Genomic DNA, 14,375 nt, shown 5'->3' on the forward strand with positions numbered 1-14,375 from the left:
AAAAAGGGGTTGATTTCAGAGAGAGGAACTTTTCAGCGGAGTGCTTTTTATTTGGGTTGGTACATTTCGCTGACCCCTAGCACATGGACTAGCAAGATGGACCTAGTACATGAACTACTTGAATGAACCACCAATGGACTACCCTAAATGTACACCCTAAAATTTCTAACCCAAAAGTTTAAGAATCACTTTGTCTGCTCATGTTCCAATCTTCTAGGAACAATTTTTAAACATCATCGCTTCTGCATGCATTCTGTGCCATTTATTTAAATTCATCGAAGTGGAGTTAAAATACTCAAGGTTTGCGAATTCAGATGATGCGATCTTCACAACAGATCTTGCAAGCTTAAAATGTGATGCATCGTCATTTAATGATAATTATTTTATTGTAAACATTGTTAACAGGATTGTCATTATTCTAGTCAAAATATTCAAAACAAATGGTTTTTATACGACAAAATATTTAACATTACACTATCCTCTACCAAACTGTTAAAAACAAAATATAAAGAAATAAATATAATCAGAATCAACTAACACGTACTGTTGTTCTTGAAGTCTTCCTGTTGCATTAAAATACTGCAAAGTTGAACGTTTTATTCACTGAGTAATACAAAAACTGCAGAAGTGTTGGAAGGTGATGATCCCAGTAGCAGGGCATTTGCCCTCTTTCTTTGTCCCCACCCCAGGGCATTTAGACAGCTTATGTGTCCCCACCCCGAGGAATTTGCCCATTATTTTTTAAAAATGCTAATGCCCGGGGTTTAGCCCGGGGGGGGGGGGGTGGGCACTGCTGGAATTGACTTACGCATAATCAATAAAAACAATGTGGATCTAATGGGCGAAAACGACGCACCACAGAAGGGCGCATTAACGTAGACGAGCCTTGACGTAGCGTCCTATTTTCGACTCCTAACGAAAGGAAATCGACAGCTAACAGTCATTTTCTGTTGCCTCATACAACTTCGAGTAAATATGAGAGGAAAGTCAAGTGAGCTTATCTGTGGCGCGGCTACTTGTGAGTTCGCCACGAACGTGTTCTCTTCTGGAAGCCAATTCGACGAAAACCTGTTCCCTGTGAAAAAATTATCGTCTAAGGTCTTAAACGACTCCTACTTAGTTATTTGTGTATTTCTTTGTTGCCCTTTCATAACAGCGACAGAAAGCAGTATCAACTGTACCTACCTCAGCTGTTTATGGCGCGACGGCTCGTTTGAATTCGACACGAAAGTGTTAATTTCTGGAAGCCCATTCGACGAGGACTCTGTTTCCTGTGAAAAAATATATTGTCCAAGGCCTTAACCGACTCCTTCTATATGTATTTATTCATTGCACTCTCATAAATACGACAGAAAGTACTGATTTCCACGTACCTCAGCTGTTTAGGCGCCCTCAGAACCCCTCAATATCGTCGGAGTGTTAACTAACAAATCTCTTGTGACCCACGTGGCACCCGAGGAAATCATTCGTTCCCAGTCTCATCGCCTTGTACTAAACGTTACCGCGGGGGGACGGGATAGGGAAGTGATCCGTTTGGGGATAAGTGATTCGAGGCATATTTTGTAAAGCTCTTGTAAGACTGCAAGCCCAGGATTTCTGGATCAGGTAAGGAAATAAACAACAGAAAACAAAGCATGAATGAAGCAATGAACGAATTAACTTTACATGTACTTAACGTGTCTAAAATAATCTAGCATAGAGAGATCCTCCTACTGATAGGGACACCTCGTAACTTTGACGCGTGGACGGGTCAGAAAAAAATGGACTACAGCCGAATCTTGCTAGTCTCTCGATGAATGGATCTGTAAAACCAACAGACACTGACAGGGTAGTCTGGGACCACGCCCTAGTGAGATCCAGATCCACCTTAACTACATAAGTTTTACAACGAGATATAGCGCGTAATCCTGGCGTAATCTAAGTTAACACGTTATACGAATATTAGTATAGGTAATCATACGGTTTTTCTCGTTCAATTCGGAATTAATTTGCACGAGTGAGTTTTTCAAAAAGCTGAAATTGCACGAGCCGCCTCGGCGAGTGCAATTTCAGCTTTTGAAAAGTTCACAAGTGCAAATTGATTCCAAATTGAACGAGAAAAACCGTATGATTACTTATTAATAATATAAACATGGAAAAATTCGCGCGGAGGAAGTGCCGGAAAATCTTTCTTGAAACCATTTTTTCACTAGAGAAAACTTCTTTCAAAGTTTCCGCACAAAATTTTCGCTATCATTTTACGTTATATCATTGGCTTAGAAAATTTATATTGTCTTTCAGCCAATCGAAATCCAGAATTACGATGTGTAATTTGCACTGATGTTACACTTTTTGCACTGGTGTTAGACCTGAACTGCACTGCTCTCAGCCAATCAGAATCGAGTAATTTTTTCGTGTACATTATTATTTATGTTATAGAATTTTATATCTATTTTATTATTAATAGATTTATTTACTGAATTTGTCAAAGAATTCTTTAGAGTTGTGAATGTAGTTTACATACCGTAAATCCTCGAATTAGCACACGGGGCACTTATTTCAAATTTAAAGAAAAGCACAAATTTTCTCCAAAACTTTCTTTTTGTCCATAATTCTGTCCAATTGACCATTCTTAGCCTCTAAAGAGCAAAATTTGGCTCGATGACGGAATTCATACAATTTTGGTTAAGAATAGACGGGGGCGATCATTCGAAGGGTGGGGGGCTTATTTAATTTTTCCCAAATCATGACCTGACATAATCATTTTTTAATACATCAACTGCGCGTAAACAACAACATGAGCTGTTTATCGACATAACAAGCTGATTCTAAAGTTTAAATCGCGGCACCGTTTGTACTTAACTTAACGTGTTCACAAACTGAAACAATGTGAAAATCTAATGCTACACAAGATAGGGGGAGGGGAGGCGGACACTTATTTTAAATTTTGGCCGACAGGAAGGGCGCTTATTCGAAGGGGGCGCTAATTCGAGGATTTACTCTATATGAATTAAGGGATCAGCTTTATATGAGGATTAAGTACTTCCTTGCTGGCATCCTATTTGCATGTAGATATTTGTACGTAATTTATGCAAATAAAGTTTTTTATAAAGTAATGTCGCTTATTATGTATAACCCATGGGCGACGAAAGGCTCTCTTCCCTGGCTCCAATGTACACCTATTATCAATGAGATAAATTGACTTAGAAGAGATGGTAATCTGTTGTCCACCAAACACCCACGAAGACTGGGGACAAGGGGAGTCCCTGGGGATTGATCCATCTTCTTAACTGAAGAACTGTAAAAGTGACAGTACCGCAGCATTGTGATGCTCATGGTAGTCGAACCTACAATAATTACAATCGATTTGAACAACTATTAGGTGAAAGTAAAATTTTCTATCGTTTGCTTTCCATTACAATTTCTATGCAGTCCAATAAACGCCTAGAAAATCAATTAATAGATTTCTATAGTTTGGTTCAATTTGGCCTGGACCCCACCAGAACAAAAAAATGGTGGAATCTGACTAAGGGCTCGGGACGTTATATAGACACGAGCTAAGAGGAGCATCTAATAACAAACTGTTGTATGAAGCCAAAATGAAATAAAGTCAAACCTCCACTAACGGCCACCTCCCAAAACGCCCACCTCTCTACAAAGGCCACTTTTTTTCGTCCCGGCGGAAGGTCTATGCATTCACTCTTATTTTAACCTCTCGACATCGGCCACCTCTCCACAACGTAAGTAACGCCCACTAAAGCGCGTCCCAAACTACCAAAACAACCTCTCCACAACGGCCAGTTAATGGACGACTGACGAATGGTGTTTGCCAAACCCAGTGTTCTATTGTAAAAAGTCACGAAACTTGATCCGTACCGCGCGTCGTTGGTCTCTGTTTCTGTTTGGTTTCTGTTTTATTGTTTATTTTGCTTGTGTTAGGTATTTCTATGCTACAAACAGCATTTTTTAAAATATAAAAATGTTGTACCTTCCCCCACCGATTAAAGTAAAACAACAGGTGTCATATTACACCCCTACCTCCCCATAACGGCCACTTACATCTGTCCCCAGGGTGGCCGTTGTAGAGAGGTTCGACTGTATCTCAGAATAACTCCCCAGTCTTTTGTGTAAATTTGTTTCACCCTCGAGTAGTGCGTTTCTCACAGCAGACAGCAGCGGCTATAGCAGGCTGGGATTGAATGCTTTATACTTTTGTTAAATGCACAAGCAATACACTCCGAGTCCGTGGGCTTACAAGGGCTGGGTGTTCTCCCTTCACCCCACACACACACATGGGGTGTCTAGACAAGAAGTAATCGATCCTCGTTTTCACATGCTTAAAGGTACATTTGGCTTTTATTTCTGGCAAAATCACGAGCCAGTTACTAAAATATGACTACTGCGTAGATCGGTCACTTTCCGAGAGGTTTTCTTGCGTTACATATACGTCGATGTCTCATATCGAGACTATAATGTGTACAAGTTATCAAACACAAAATAAACTTAGCAAATTACATAGTTAGACTTTTCTGTTAACGAAGAAGCCAATATAAATATGAAAGGCAACACTTTGCTTTTTACAGAATAAGCAGTCCGACAAAGTCAGCAGAATATAAACTGATATCTTCCTAGAAGACAAATAAACATTAACATGTCCTGTTATATTACGCTATATGGCTTCACGCGAAGTAGTTAATTAAATGGACTGGTCGTGTTTACCTACTTGCGTGCTCTGAAACTCAAATCCACAAGGAAATTACTCGGGAATGGATAAGAATATACGATTCAGTTACATCTAATCTTCGGCAACAAAACATTTCGTATGTAGGAATACTGCCTAAATTAAGCTTTATTCACGGGATTAAGTTACGTGCTTAGCGCTGAAAATGATTGGTTTATACGATATGGTTACCGTTTTTCGAAATCAGCAAAATACATAACCGAAAGAGATGGTGCTTACCATTTCTAACTCAGTTGCCGGCTATCGTTTTTTGTGAGGAGAGGGGGGCATGGGGATAAACAAATGATACTGAATTTTCCGATGCTTAGATACCAACCGGAATTAAAGGAACACCTAAAAACGAAGTCCATAAATAATTGCCGGAAGATGCTGTTCTATTTTTTTGGGGGGAAGTGGGGAAAACTAGAAGCGCAAAGCGCGACCGTGGTGAAGGGACAGAAACTTTCCCTGTCCCTCCCCCGACCTCCCCCGATCGCGCCTCACGCTAGTTTCCCCCTCTCCCTCCACTTTAAACCCCGACCACGTAGGCTACTGGTTTTATGGTAAGCACCGGTGAAAGTTACCCAGTTATCAATAACGATCAGTAATAGTTTCATACATTTGTCTCTAGATGTTAGGCGGGTTTGACTTTGACTCGCAGTTCTAACTGTAGTAAACATGGCCTCTTTTGATTCCAGATTAGCGTTATTCAGCGACCAGGGCATTCGACGAAGTTGGAAGGTTCAGATTGACAGCCCATCACCAAATTGGCTCAGCAGTTTGAATCAAATAACCATGTGTACTCCTCGTCGTTAACACAGCAGGTTGTCGGGATATGTGTTACATGAGGTATCCTGACCCAGTGACGTAACCTTATACAAAGTGACGTCACGACTTTCCAAGCGGTTTAATTGTTGATTGGAGGATAGACATCGGAAATACATCGCAAACTGTTGTAGCAAAACGGTAAAATGTTTTCTTATGAGTAGCCAGTACAAGAGATTGAAGACGTTGCAGTGATAAGTGTGATAATTACGACTTGTTTCCGTAACTTGGAAGTTCAGATGCGTGCAGACATACAAACGTTTTACTCATCGTTTCTCACGAACCAATTTATCGGCTCTCTTAAAAGCAATGATGTCTCCAAACACGATTGACTCAGTTGCACATCGCACATCCAACCAGACAGCGTGTTTTTTAATTTTTTTCAATACCACGTCATGTTTCTGCGATCTTGATGTCACACGGGAGCACGTTCCAACCAAGACTTGCATCAGCTTGGAGATTAATTTTTCTGCTCTTGAAGTAAATTCTTCTTACACAGCCGGTAAAACCAGTATCAAACTTTCTGTAAGTCATTTCCACAATGTTGTCGCCTCCTCCTGTTGATAAACAGTCAAAAAAAATAATAATAATAATTACTTTTCTTTAATGATTTTAAAAAGGAAAAAAACAGCAGGAACAAAAAGCAGCAAAAGGAAACGTGTGCAGAATGAAAGTGACCCTTTTTGCAAATGATCGCTAAGAAACCCTTAACCTTGAATTGAGTACTCTCTTAATGTGCGTAGTTTCTACAAGAAAAAAACTTTTACTTAAGGTAAACAAACATAAAACTTTGTTGTTCTTTTCGGGATGGCTTTTAAAAGAGAAGGCGTCGTGCTGTACAAGGTCACTGTTCGACATGGCAACCCAGAGCGAGTTCCAATTCTAATGGCCGAGACAAATTGAGGTCGTGAAGAAACACAAGTATCGTAAGTTAAGTTGCACTTTTAAGTGCCGCTTTCCCGTATTCACCTATAAGTATGGGTCCCTTCACGTTCAATCCGAGGCTTCCGTCAGCTGATGTGCCGTTAACAGGCTCTGTATCATCCACCTTGAGAGAACCTTCTTTGAAACTCCTGACAATGGAATAAAGAGATAGAGAGACAAACGTGTTTTGTTTTGTTTTTTTGTTTTTGTTTTTGTTTTTTTCCTGGAAAAACTATCCTGCAGCACGATTCAAGTTTTCATTTTTGTCCAGATTGAGGGAAAGAAGGTTCACCCAAAAAAACACATAGAGCAAAATGATAAAAGGTGATACCTACAATAAACTTCGACAGTGAAAATAGTTAATACGAGATATATGTTTTCCTTTTCTCGTTCGAGTATTTATTTGAGGCGTTCCGTCACGATATGAGGAACATAACTAACAGATTCGCCATTCTTTGTTCTTTTAATTCAGATGTGCAGTTCCTTACCTGAACACTTCAACAGTATGCCACTGACCGTCGTTGACTGGTAACGAGGAGAGGAGAACAGCGGGACCCGAGCCCAGCTCAAATCTACGAAGCGAAATAAAACATCAGCGCCTTTCGGAACAAAAAGCAGCAAGCATTGAATGTAAAGTTTTTCTATGTTACCTGAAGAGACACATATTGCGCGCGCCAAATAAAAAAGAATATAAAAGATCGACAACCTGGCATCTATCAAAACTGACCTGAACTCCAAGAATCCCTCTCTTAAACCGATTGCGAAGTAGTCTCTTCTCTACAAAGAAAGTAGAAATCTGAGCTGGTTAACGTCTTAAAGACAGTGATTAACGTTTATCGCGTCTTTGTACATTGCCTCTCAGTCAAGCTCGATATAATAACATCAAGGTAAAAAACGATATCGTAACGTCCAAGGTCTTTCAAGGTTCGCACTGACCGCATTTCACCATTTCTAGGAATCAGTTTTCTCATATCCCGAAAGACTCTAACTGGGCAGCAATGCAACTTTTCATAACGCGATTCCAAAAACCCTCTATTTTCAAACATAAAGTGTTTTAAAATACCACAGCGAAAACAAAATCGCTAACCTGGCCTTGCCATAAAATTACTCCATTTGGTGCGTCGGTTTTTATTTCGAGTGACATATAATCTGGCTTTACTACCCTGAAAACACACAAAATACATATATCAAAGATCTAAAGCGTTCAATTTCCTGATCTGTTCGACAAAGTAAAGGTTTCTAAATGATTTGGAGAACATTACACGAGGTTGATCAGTTGATTAATGAAAAAACGTTCAGAGTAAGCCACTCTAAACACGCAATGAATTTGAACCGTAATTGGGAAGGTCGAGTTAGCGTTTTGTGGTCATACCTTGGCCCTCGCATCAGAGTTCCTGGGAACTGTAAGTAACCATCTCCACTGAAGGAAGCGCTGTTGCCAAGTTGAACAACTACGACGAAAAAGATATAGTAAGTTAGCAGTAAGTGGGCTTGTCACCTTGTCGTGGTGGTAGAGCTTGCGTGTCTCAGTGACCCCAAGAGCTATGGCGGTGGGGACTTAGTCCCTGGTGGGTTCAACCGTGCCGGATTGGTCGAGGGATAGAGCCCTGACATAGGACAGCCCCTGGTCCTCCAGGTTAGGGGTTGGGCGTTAGGCTAATCACCTAACCTTGTACAAAAATGAATGATTACAGAAACCTTCCAGGCCCTATGTGCCAACTTGGCGCCAGGGGACAGGTGAAGGTGAAGTTAGCACAGGAAACAATCTTGGAAATAGCTGGAAACAATAGTTGCGAGCATAGAACAAGAATAATTCAGATTGTTCAAACGTTAGATTATTTAAAAAAAGATTTACCTTAATTACCAATCAAACTAAGAGATAAATACATGGAAAACTGTAAGCACGACCACTTCGGTGCTCAGATTTACTTTCCTCAACCTAGATCAGCATTGCAGTATTACCATTCTTATCTTACGGAGATTAATCTCTACCAAACTCTAGAATAAACGACATCTTCGTTTTTTTTTTCTTAAGGGACAAAAGAAACTGCAAAACGCCATATTATTGAGACACCTGCCTTGAGCAGAATCAAGGTGTGATCTGCATAGGCGATTTATTCAACCAGCTACATAAGAAGACCCTCCCAACCCCACCCCCACCCCACGAAATAATGCGACGAAATGTAATATGAATGCCCGACGAAAGAATACCTTAGAACAAGCCTAACCTAGCTGTTTCGTTCTACTAGGAACTCGATATCACTCCGTAAAGCATAGTCGATAATGGGAGAAAGTTGTTATTTCTCCCACCTTAGTGATCCAACACATCTGGTGCACCTTGATGTATCTCTGAATACAAACGCACCAGTAGTCTTAGACTACTGTACAAGAATACTTACAACTCTCACAACGCTCTCCTCCATATCCTAACCGGCACGCACATATCCTATCAGAGCTAGGGAAAGCTATTCCACTATTCAGACAAGTCTTGTTCTTTTCCGGTCCGACCATAGTGAACTCGCAATGTCGTCCTGTGTACCCTTGTGCGCAAGAACAAACATAAGCGGTTTTCCCTATCGGTATGCAAGTGGCATTGTTTAGACACGGTTTTATTTCACAAGGTAACAGGCATTCTGTACACTGTTTGATGTCACGCAATTTGAGGTTAGACATGATCAAGTTAATCTCTCTGTCGTCTACAGACACGGCAGATATACAGCCGACCAGTCCAGTGTCAACGCCAACTTTGCGAGTATCTATCGCTGTGAAGTTTTCCACGCCGCCTATGAACAAGTCTAAAGCGAGGTTCAATCCTTTTAAGCAGCACGGCGAGTAGTCTGAGACAGGTGGATCGCTATCGAATGTAAGCGAGCTCCAGTCAAGAACACGTTCCACTAAAACAGTGTGCCACATTCCTACGGTGATGTTTCTGGAGCTTCGCACAATACCAGGGCCGCTCCCTAGATTAAACATAAACACCACTTTACCGCCAATAATAGCTAGCGAGATAAAGTCTCCTCGTCTAGGGTAACTTCGCTGACCATTGTACAGCAGGAGCATGTTGCCTGACCTTTGAACCATAAATCTAACGGCGAGTTTTAATTGTTGAACAGCGCCTTCGATACCGGGGAATGACATGAAGGAATTACCCTCGAACATGGGCCTGTCTATGAGAGTTCCTAAAGAAAGGGAGGAAAGAAATCGTAATGAATAACAAAGCTAAACGTTTGACAAGCAATGCATCGAACAAACAAAAATTATTGATATTTTCATCGCGATAAAAACCGAGAAGGGAGGAAAAGATTAAACCTCTTTCAAAAATTATTCAGAAGAGAGAGAATTGGTTCGGGACTTGTGTGTTTACGCTATTACACTATTGTGATGCTGCGTGAATTTAAGTAACTGTAGCAATCTCTATTTTAGTAGAAAACTTCTAGAGCTCCTTTTTAGTTACAACACACCTTCTTCACACCTTTCTCCAGAATAGCCTGCAGGGCATATACATTTAAAACCGTCTTCACCAACATTCTCGCAACGCCCTTCATTGCAAACTCCCGGAGAACATCGCTGACCAGCACCTTGACAAGTTCTTCCCGAGTAGCCAGGCCTGCAAATACAGACAAAGCCCCAGGCTCCACTGACTTCCCTGCAGGAACCACCGTTCTTACAAGGCCTAGTTGCACAAACGTCACAATCTTCCAGGCCCACTCGGTTAACGGGATCACCTATGTAAGGTAAAAATAATGCGGGTACAATATCTACAAAGTCAGTGATGGAATTAAGCTTTTTTAGATGTACCGACATGACTTGATAAAGCCGGGTTCAAAGATATACCTTGAAAACCCAGCACAAAGGCTGTACCGAGAGAATCTGATCGGGTAGAGGTCTTGACAGTGCGGACAGAGCGCAGCGAGTTTGTACTAAAAGACCAAGGACCGATATCCTCCCAGTTCGGCCCAGCGTACGGCTTAGTAAATAAGATATTTATAACACGACTGAAACTATTTACCAGAAATGCCACGATCACGGGCTGGGAAGGCACCGTAAGGTTCCAATACCCAATTCTAATAGAAAAGCCGACTAAGCGCATAGATACAACAGACGTTTTAAAACAAAAAGAAGGGCACGACAATTGGAGCGAAAAAAATTAAAAAAGCCATAAAACTACCAGAAAATTATCAAGCATCTTTTAGAACAGCACTTAGTCAAATATTTAGAAAGTACTTGACTGCTAATGATCGATTTTTTGTTATTGGCGTTCTGAACTGTTGACGCGTGTCTGTTCAGTAACAGATCACAGAACATTAGCGACACACCCGGCTATCGCCCCGTGTGTCATTTTTGTTGTTGTTCTTACCACATTTTGAAGTCATCCGTGATCAAATTCTGAAGAGACTCACGGCAACATGGAAAATGTTATCCATTAAACAGAAAGACGACCACTCGATCTGCGTACGCACTTGGTAATACGCTTCTCAAGAAATAATGATCACACGACGTTTGAATGAGAATTAAGTACAGTTAAATAGGGGTTTGAAATAGAAAACAATACGAAAAACTTACCCAGCTCAGCCACTTTGCCATCAATAACCAAGTAGCTCAAACAGCCAACGAACCCTGATTCGAAACCTGACGAAGAACTTATGGAAGAAAAGTCAGGGACTCCCCCCACGAACAAATTTTGGTTCAAGTTCAGCCCAGTACTACCCCCCTTAGAAGTTCCTGTCACAGGTGGCTTGCTATCAACGGTCAGATTTCCCACTTTTTCGTCACGAGATAGAATAACAGTGTGCCACTCGAACCGACGCAGTGGCTGCTGGCTTCTGATGATTGCAGGCTCGAAGCCGAGGTTAAATCTGTAATTTAACGAAACATCCGTAGTAAATTGTTTATCTAGATTGTTGCAAGATATTGAAACACAAGGTTAACTCTATGACTTGATTATATAACGAGATTAAGCTCAATAGCATTTAATGAATTTGTGATACAGTGCCAAGATCCTAAGCCTGGAAGCGTTATCACAGTGAATTTCTCGGTGGCCTTGTCGACGTAAGCCTCTTACGCACACGTTCTTTTGGCTTGCTGCGCGACGAGCCAAAAGATTGTCAGGGCATGAGGCTACATCGAGTTTAAAAGCTGAAATGTTTGGAGAGTCCACGAAAGGTTTTCGCTCGTTTGACGGGCAGATGACGTCAACGTCCGCTCACTTATTCAACTGTTCTAACTGCAAATTGATGAAAGTCGATGAGAGTTGTCCTAGGCTCGTCTTTTCAACTGTTGTGTACTCTTGTACCAATTCGATTACGCATTCACGGGTCTCTCGGTAATCGCTTTAATTCTAAGTTGTTTTGATCTCTTTTACAAACTTAAAAGTAGCCGACAATAACAAATTACTAGTCAGATAAAATACTACCACAACGATTTGAATTAACGCCAAATTTATTTGGAAGGTCACGAGAGGTTCCTTATAGTGGGACTGTTTACTTGATAAAGTCACGTACCTAAACTCGGCAAATCCATCTGACATTCCAAACGATATAAAATCTCCCACGGATCCTTTGGTGAGCTGATCGTTGTATAATATGAGGCCATTTGCCAGTTCTGGTGCGAACACGATCTCGACAGTGAAATTAAGGGGCTCCTTAGTCAATGTTGGCAGGCTTAGATAGGACAGCGGCTGCTGAGTGAACTTTGGTACTGTTACTAAAGGAAAAGGGTATAAGTATTAGTTGCAGTCGTTGGGGAAGGAAAGGACAATACTCCACTTGGGCAGAATCCGTGACATTTGAGAAAATTGATTGAAACTGCGGTTTACTTCAGATATGCTGCTGACGTCAAACATTACGGAGTGTTCGCGAGTGACAGCGCTATACTTTTAATAGAGAGTGAAAACTAAAAGAGATTCTGAAGAGGGCGTTGGGTCGAGATCGATATGAAAGGAGGAAATTTCGAAAGGTGGAAGATCCTTGGAGATGTACTGATATTTTGCTACATTCATCTAACCCTAAGAGATCGAGTTTCGATAATTTACGGTCATAGCTTAGATTAACAAAGTGAAAATGTTAAAGTGAAGTTTAACTTTAAGGTACAGTTTGAGATGCATAGAAGAGAAGCTCTGTACTCGGAACTTTTCTAGACAATGTCCTAATTCAATTTTTTACATGGTACCTTTAATTTCTAAAGTTCCGTTTCCTTCTGCTGTTCCTTCGACATTTGAAACTTCGCAGAAATAAATTCCAGCATCCTCTTGGGTCACGTTAGCTATCCTAAGTACTCCATCACGTACAGTGCTATTGACAGGAAGTGAACCGTTCAATTTACGCCAAGTCAGTTGTGGTGAAGGCGAACCGCTGGCGATGCATGTTAACTCTGCAGGCTCACCTATCTTCACACGGGATTTTTGTGGTGTAACTGTGACTTTGGGAGCCTCTAAGAACAAGGAGAAAAGTTCGTTGTCGTTTTAGAATAACAAAGGGAATAAACTTAATCTAGATCAGCCACTGTCCTGAATGTTCATCGCAGAGTTTGAAAATTTTTTGAGGTTATTGATTGAGAAAAGTAGTTGACAAAAATACTTGCCTGTTTTGATTTGAAATGTTGCAACGTGGGAGAACATAGTCAATAAGTTTGTTTTACAGCGCTTATAGGTGGTTTTGAAAGTGTTGTGTGACTGCTTTGAAATGACGGCTTAGAACGAGGCTTACTTAGTTTAACAACGAGTTTTATCCAAACCAACACGAACCTTGTACGAAGATAGCAACCTGTGATTGCACTGAGCCTACTCTGTTGGTCGCATCGCAAGCATACGCTCCGCCATGGGAATGCTGGGCGTTGGTGATAACCAGAACTCCACCTTCGACAACTATTCCTTCTGGCAAGGGACTACCAACACGGGACCACGTAATTTCGGGTTTCGGGATTCCAGTCCCGCGACATTCAAGTGTCAGTGCCCCGCCGACAGGTACAGTTTTGACAGACGCTCCGCCAGTTATTGTCACACTGGGAAGATCTGAAAAGAAAAGCAAAAAACAAAAATCCTGGAATGTACTTCGGCCAAGAACGCTAGCAACGCCAAACTGTCCTAACTACTACAAACTGTTATAACTAGGTTTTCCTGTTTTCCGTCGAACGTATCTAGATGTGGTGCCAGTAAGAGTAGAATTGAAGGAAGGTTAAAGGAAGAAGACGTCCGCACACAGGCGAATGTTGATTTAGCTCAGGGAAAGGCTGGGCACATTCTGAGCACCAGACAAACTTTCTACTAAAGTCGAACTTCATATCAGCTGCACAAATGTCACGAATATATAGGACTCCGAAGATCGGGAGCAAGAGTGTGATTCGACTGCAGCATCAACAAGATAGACTTCGGTAAAACTTTGATGAAACAGATACCACAGGGACACCCCCCAGAAACTGGGACACGAGTTCGACCGCTGTAACACTCCCAGGGGAGTTTTCTCGACGAAAACGAAGCAAAATATTTTCGACCACAGTAATGTTTCTGTCTTGGTTTCACCTGTCCACACTAATTCGCTTTTATTAGAAAACGCACACTTTTTGATAAGTCTCGCCTATCGTCCACACTAAAATGCCCGAAAACGCTGATGGAAACGACAGCATATGACGCTTTATCGGCACCGTTTTCAAAAGCCTCCGTTTTCACCTATGCACACTAGAAAAGGAGCGTTTTCAAAAGGTTCCAGTTTTGAAACCGTTTTCGAAAGCCTCCGTATTCATCAGTGTTTTGGATCGTTTTAGCGTGGACGATAGGCGAAAACGCACTAAAAAGTATGCCTTTTCTTGCGAAAACGCGTTGGTGCGGGCCTCAGAAAAAGATATTCGATAAACGCCGCTTCCAAGGACATTCAACCCCCCCCCCAAAATAATAATAATGATAAAATTAATAATAATAATAATAATAATAATA

At 41.2% G+C, this 14,375-nt stretch overlaps 1 protein-coding gene across 1 annotated transcript in view; it reads right to left on the reverse strand.

Annotated features, from left to right (window-relative positions):
- Nucleotides 1–2,394: 2,394 nt before the first annotated feature.
- Nucleotides 2,395–14,375, reverse strand: part of LOC145482768 (basement membrane-specific heparan sulfate proteoglycan core protein-like) — a 46,317-nt gene continuing 34,336 nt past the window's right edge. Inside the window, exons 45-56 of the mRNA XM_081461391.1 lie at nucleotides 13,191–13,457; nucleotides 12,617–12,877; nucleotides 11,950–12,151; nucleotides 11,012–11,304; nucleotides 9,910–10,173; nucleotides 8,848–9,627; nucleotides 7,821–7,899; nucleotides 7,536–7,611; nucleotides 7,176–7,225; nucleotides 6,937–7,020; nucleotides 6,494–6,597; nucleotides 2,395–6,081 (exon numbers count right to left, since the gene is read on the reverse strand). Of these exons, the coding sequence (XP_081317517.1) occupies nucleotides 5,918–6,081; nucleotides 6,494–6,597; nucleotides 6,937–7,020; nucleotides 7,176–7,225; nucleotides 7,536–7,611; nucleotides 7,821–7,899; nucleotides 8,848–9,627; nucleotides 9,910–10,173; nucleotides 11,012–11,304; nucleotides 11,950–12,151; nucleotides 12,617–12,877; nucleotides 13,191–13,457 (2,624 nt within the window). The 3' untranslated portion in view covers nucleotides 2,395–5,917. The remainder of the gene's footprint in view (nucleotides 6,082–6,493; nucleotides 6,598–6,936; nucleotides 7,021–7,175; nucleotides 7,226–7,535; nucleotides 7,612–7,820; nucleotides 7,900–8,847; nucleotides 9,628–9,909; nucleotides 10,174–11,011; nucleotides 11,305–11,949; nucleotides 12,152–12,616; nucleotides 12,878–13,190; nucleotides 13,458–14,375) is intronic.

Source organism: Orbicella franksi, chromosome 3 (assembly GCF_964199315.1).
Source record: "Orbicella franksi chromosome 3, jaOrbFran1.1, whole genome shotgun sequence".
Taxonomy (NCBI): domain Eukaryota; kingdom Metazoa; phylum Cnidaria; class Anthozoa; order Scleractinia; family Merulinidae; genus Orbicella; species Orbicella franksi.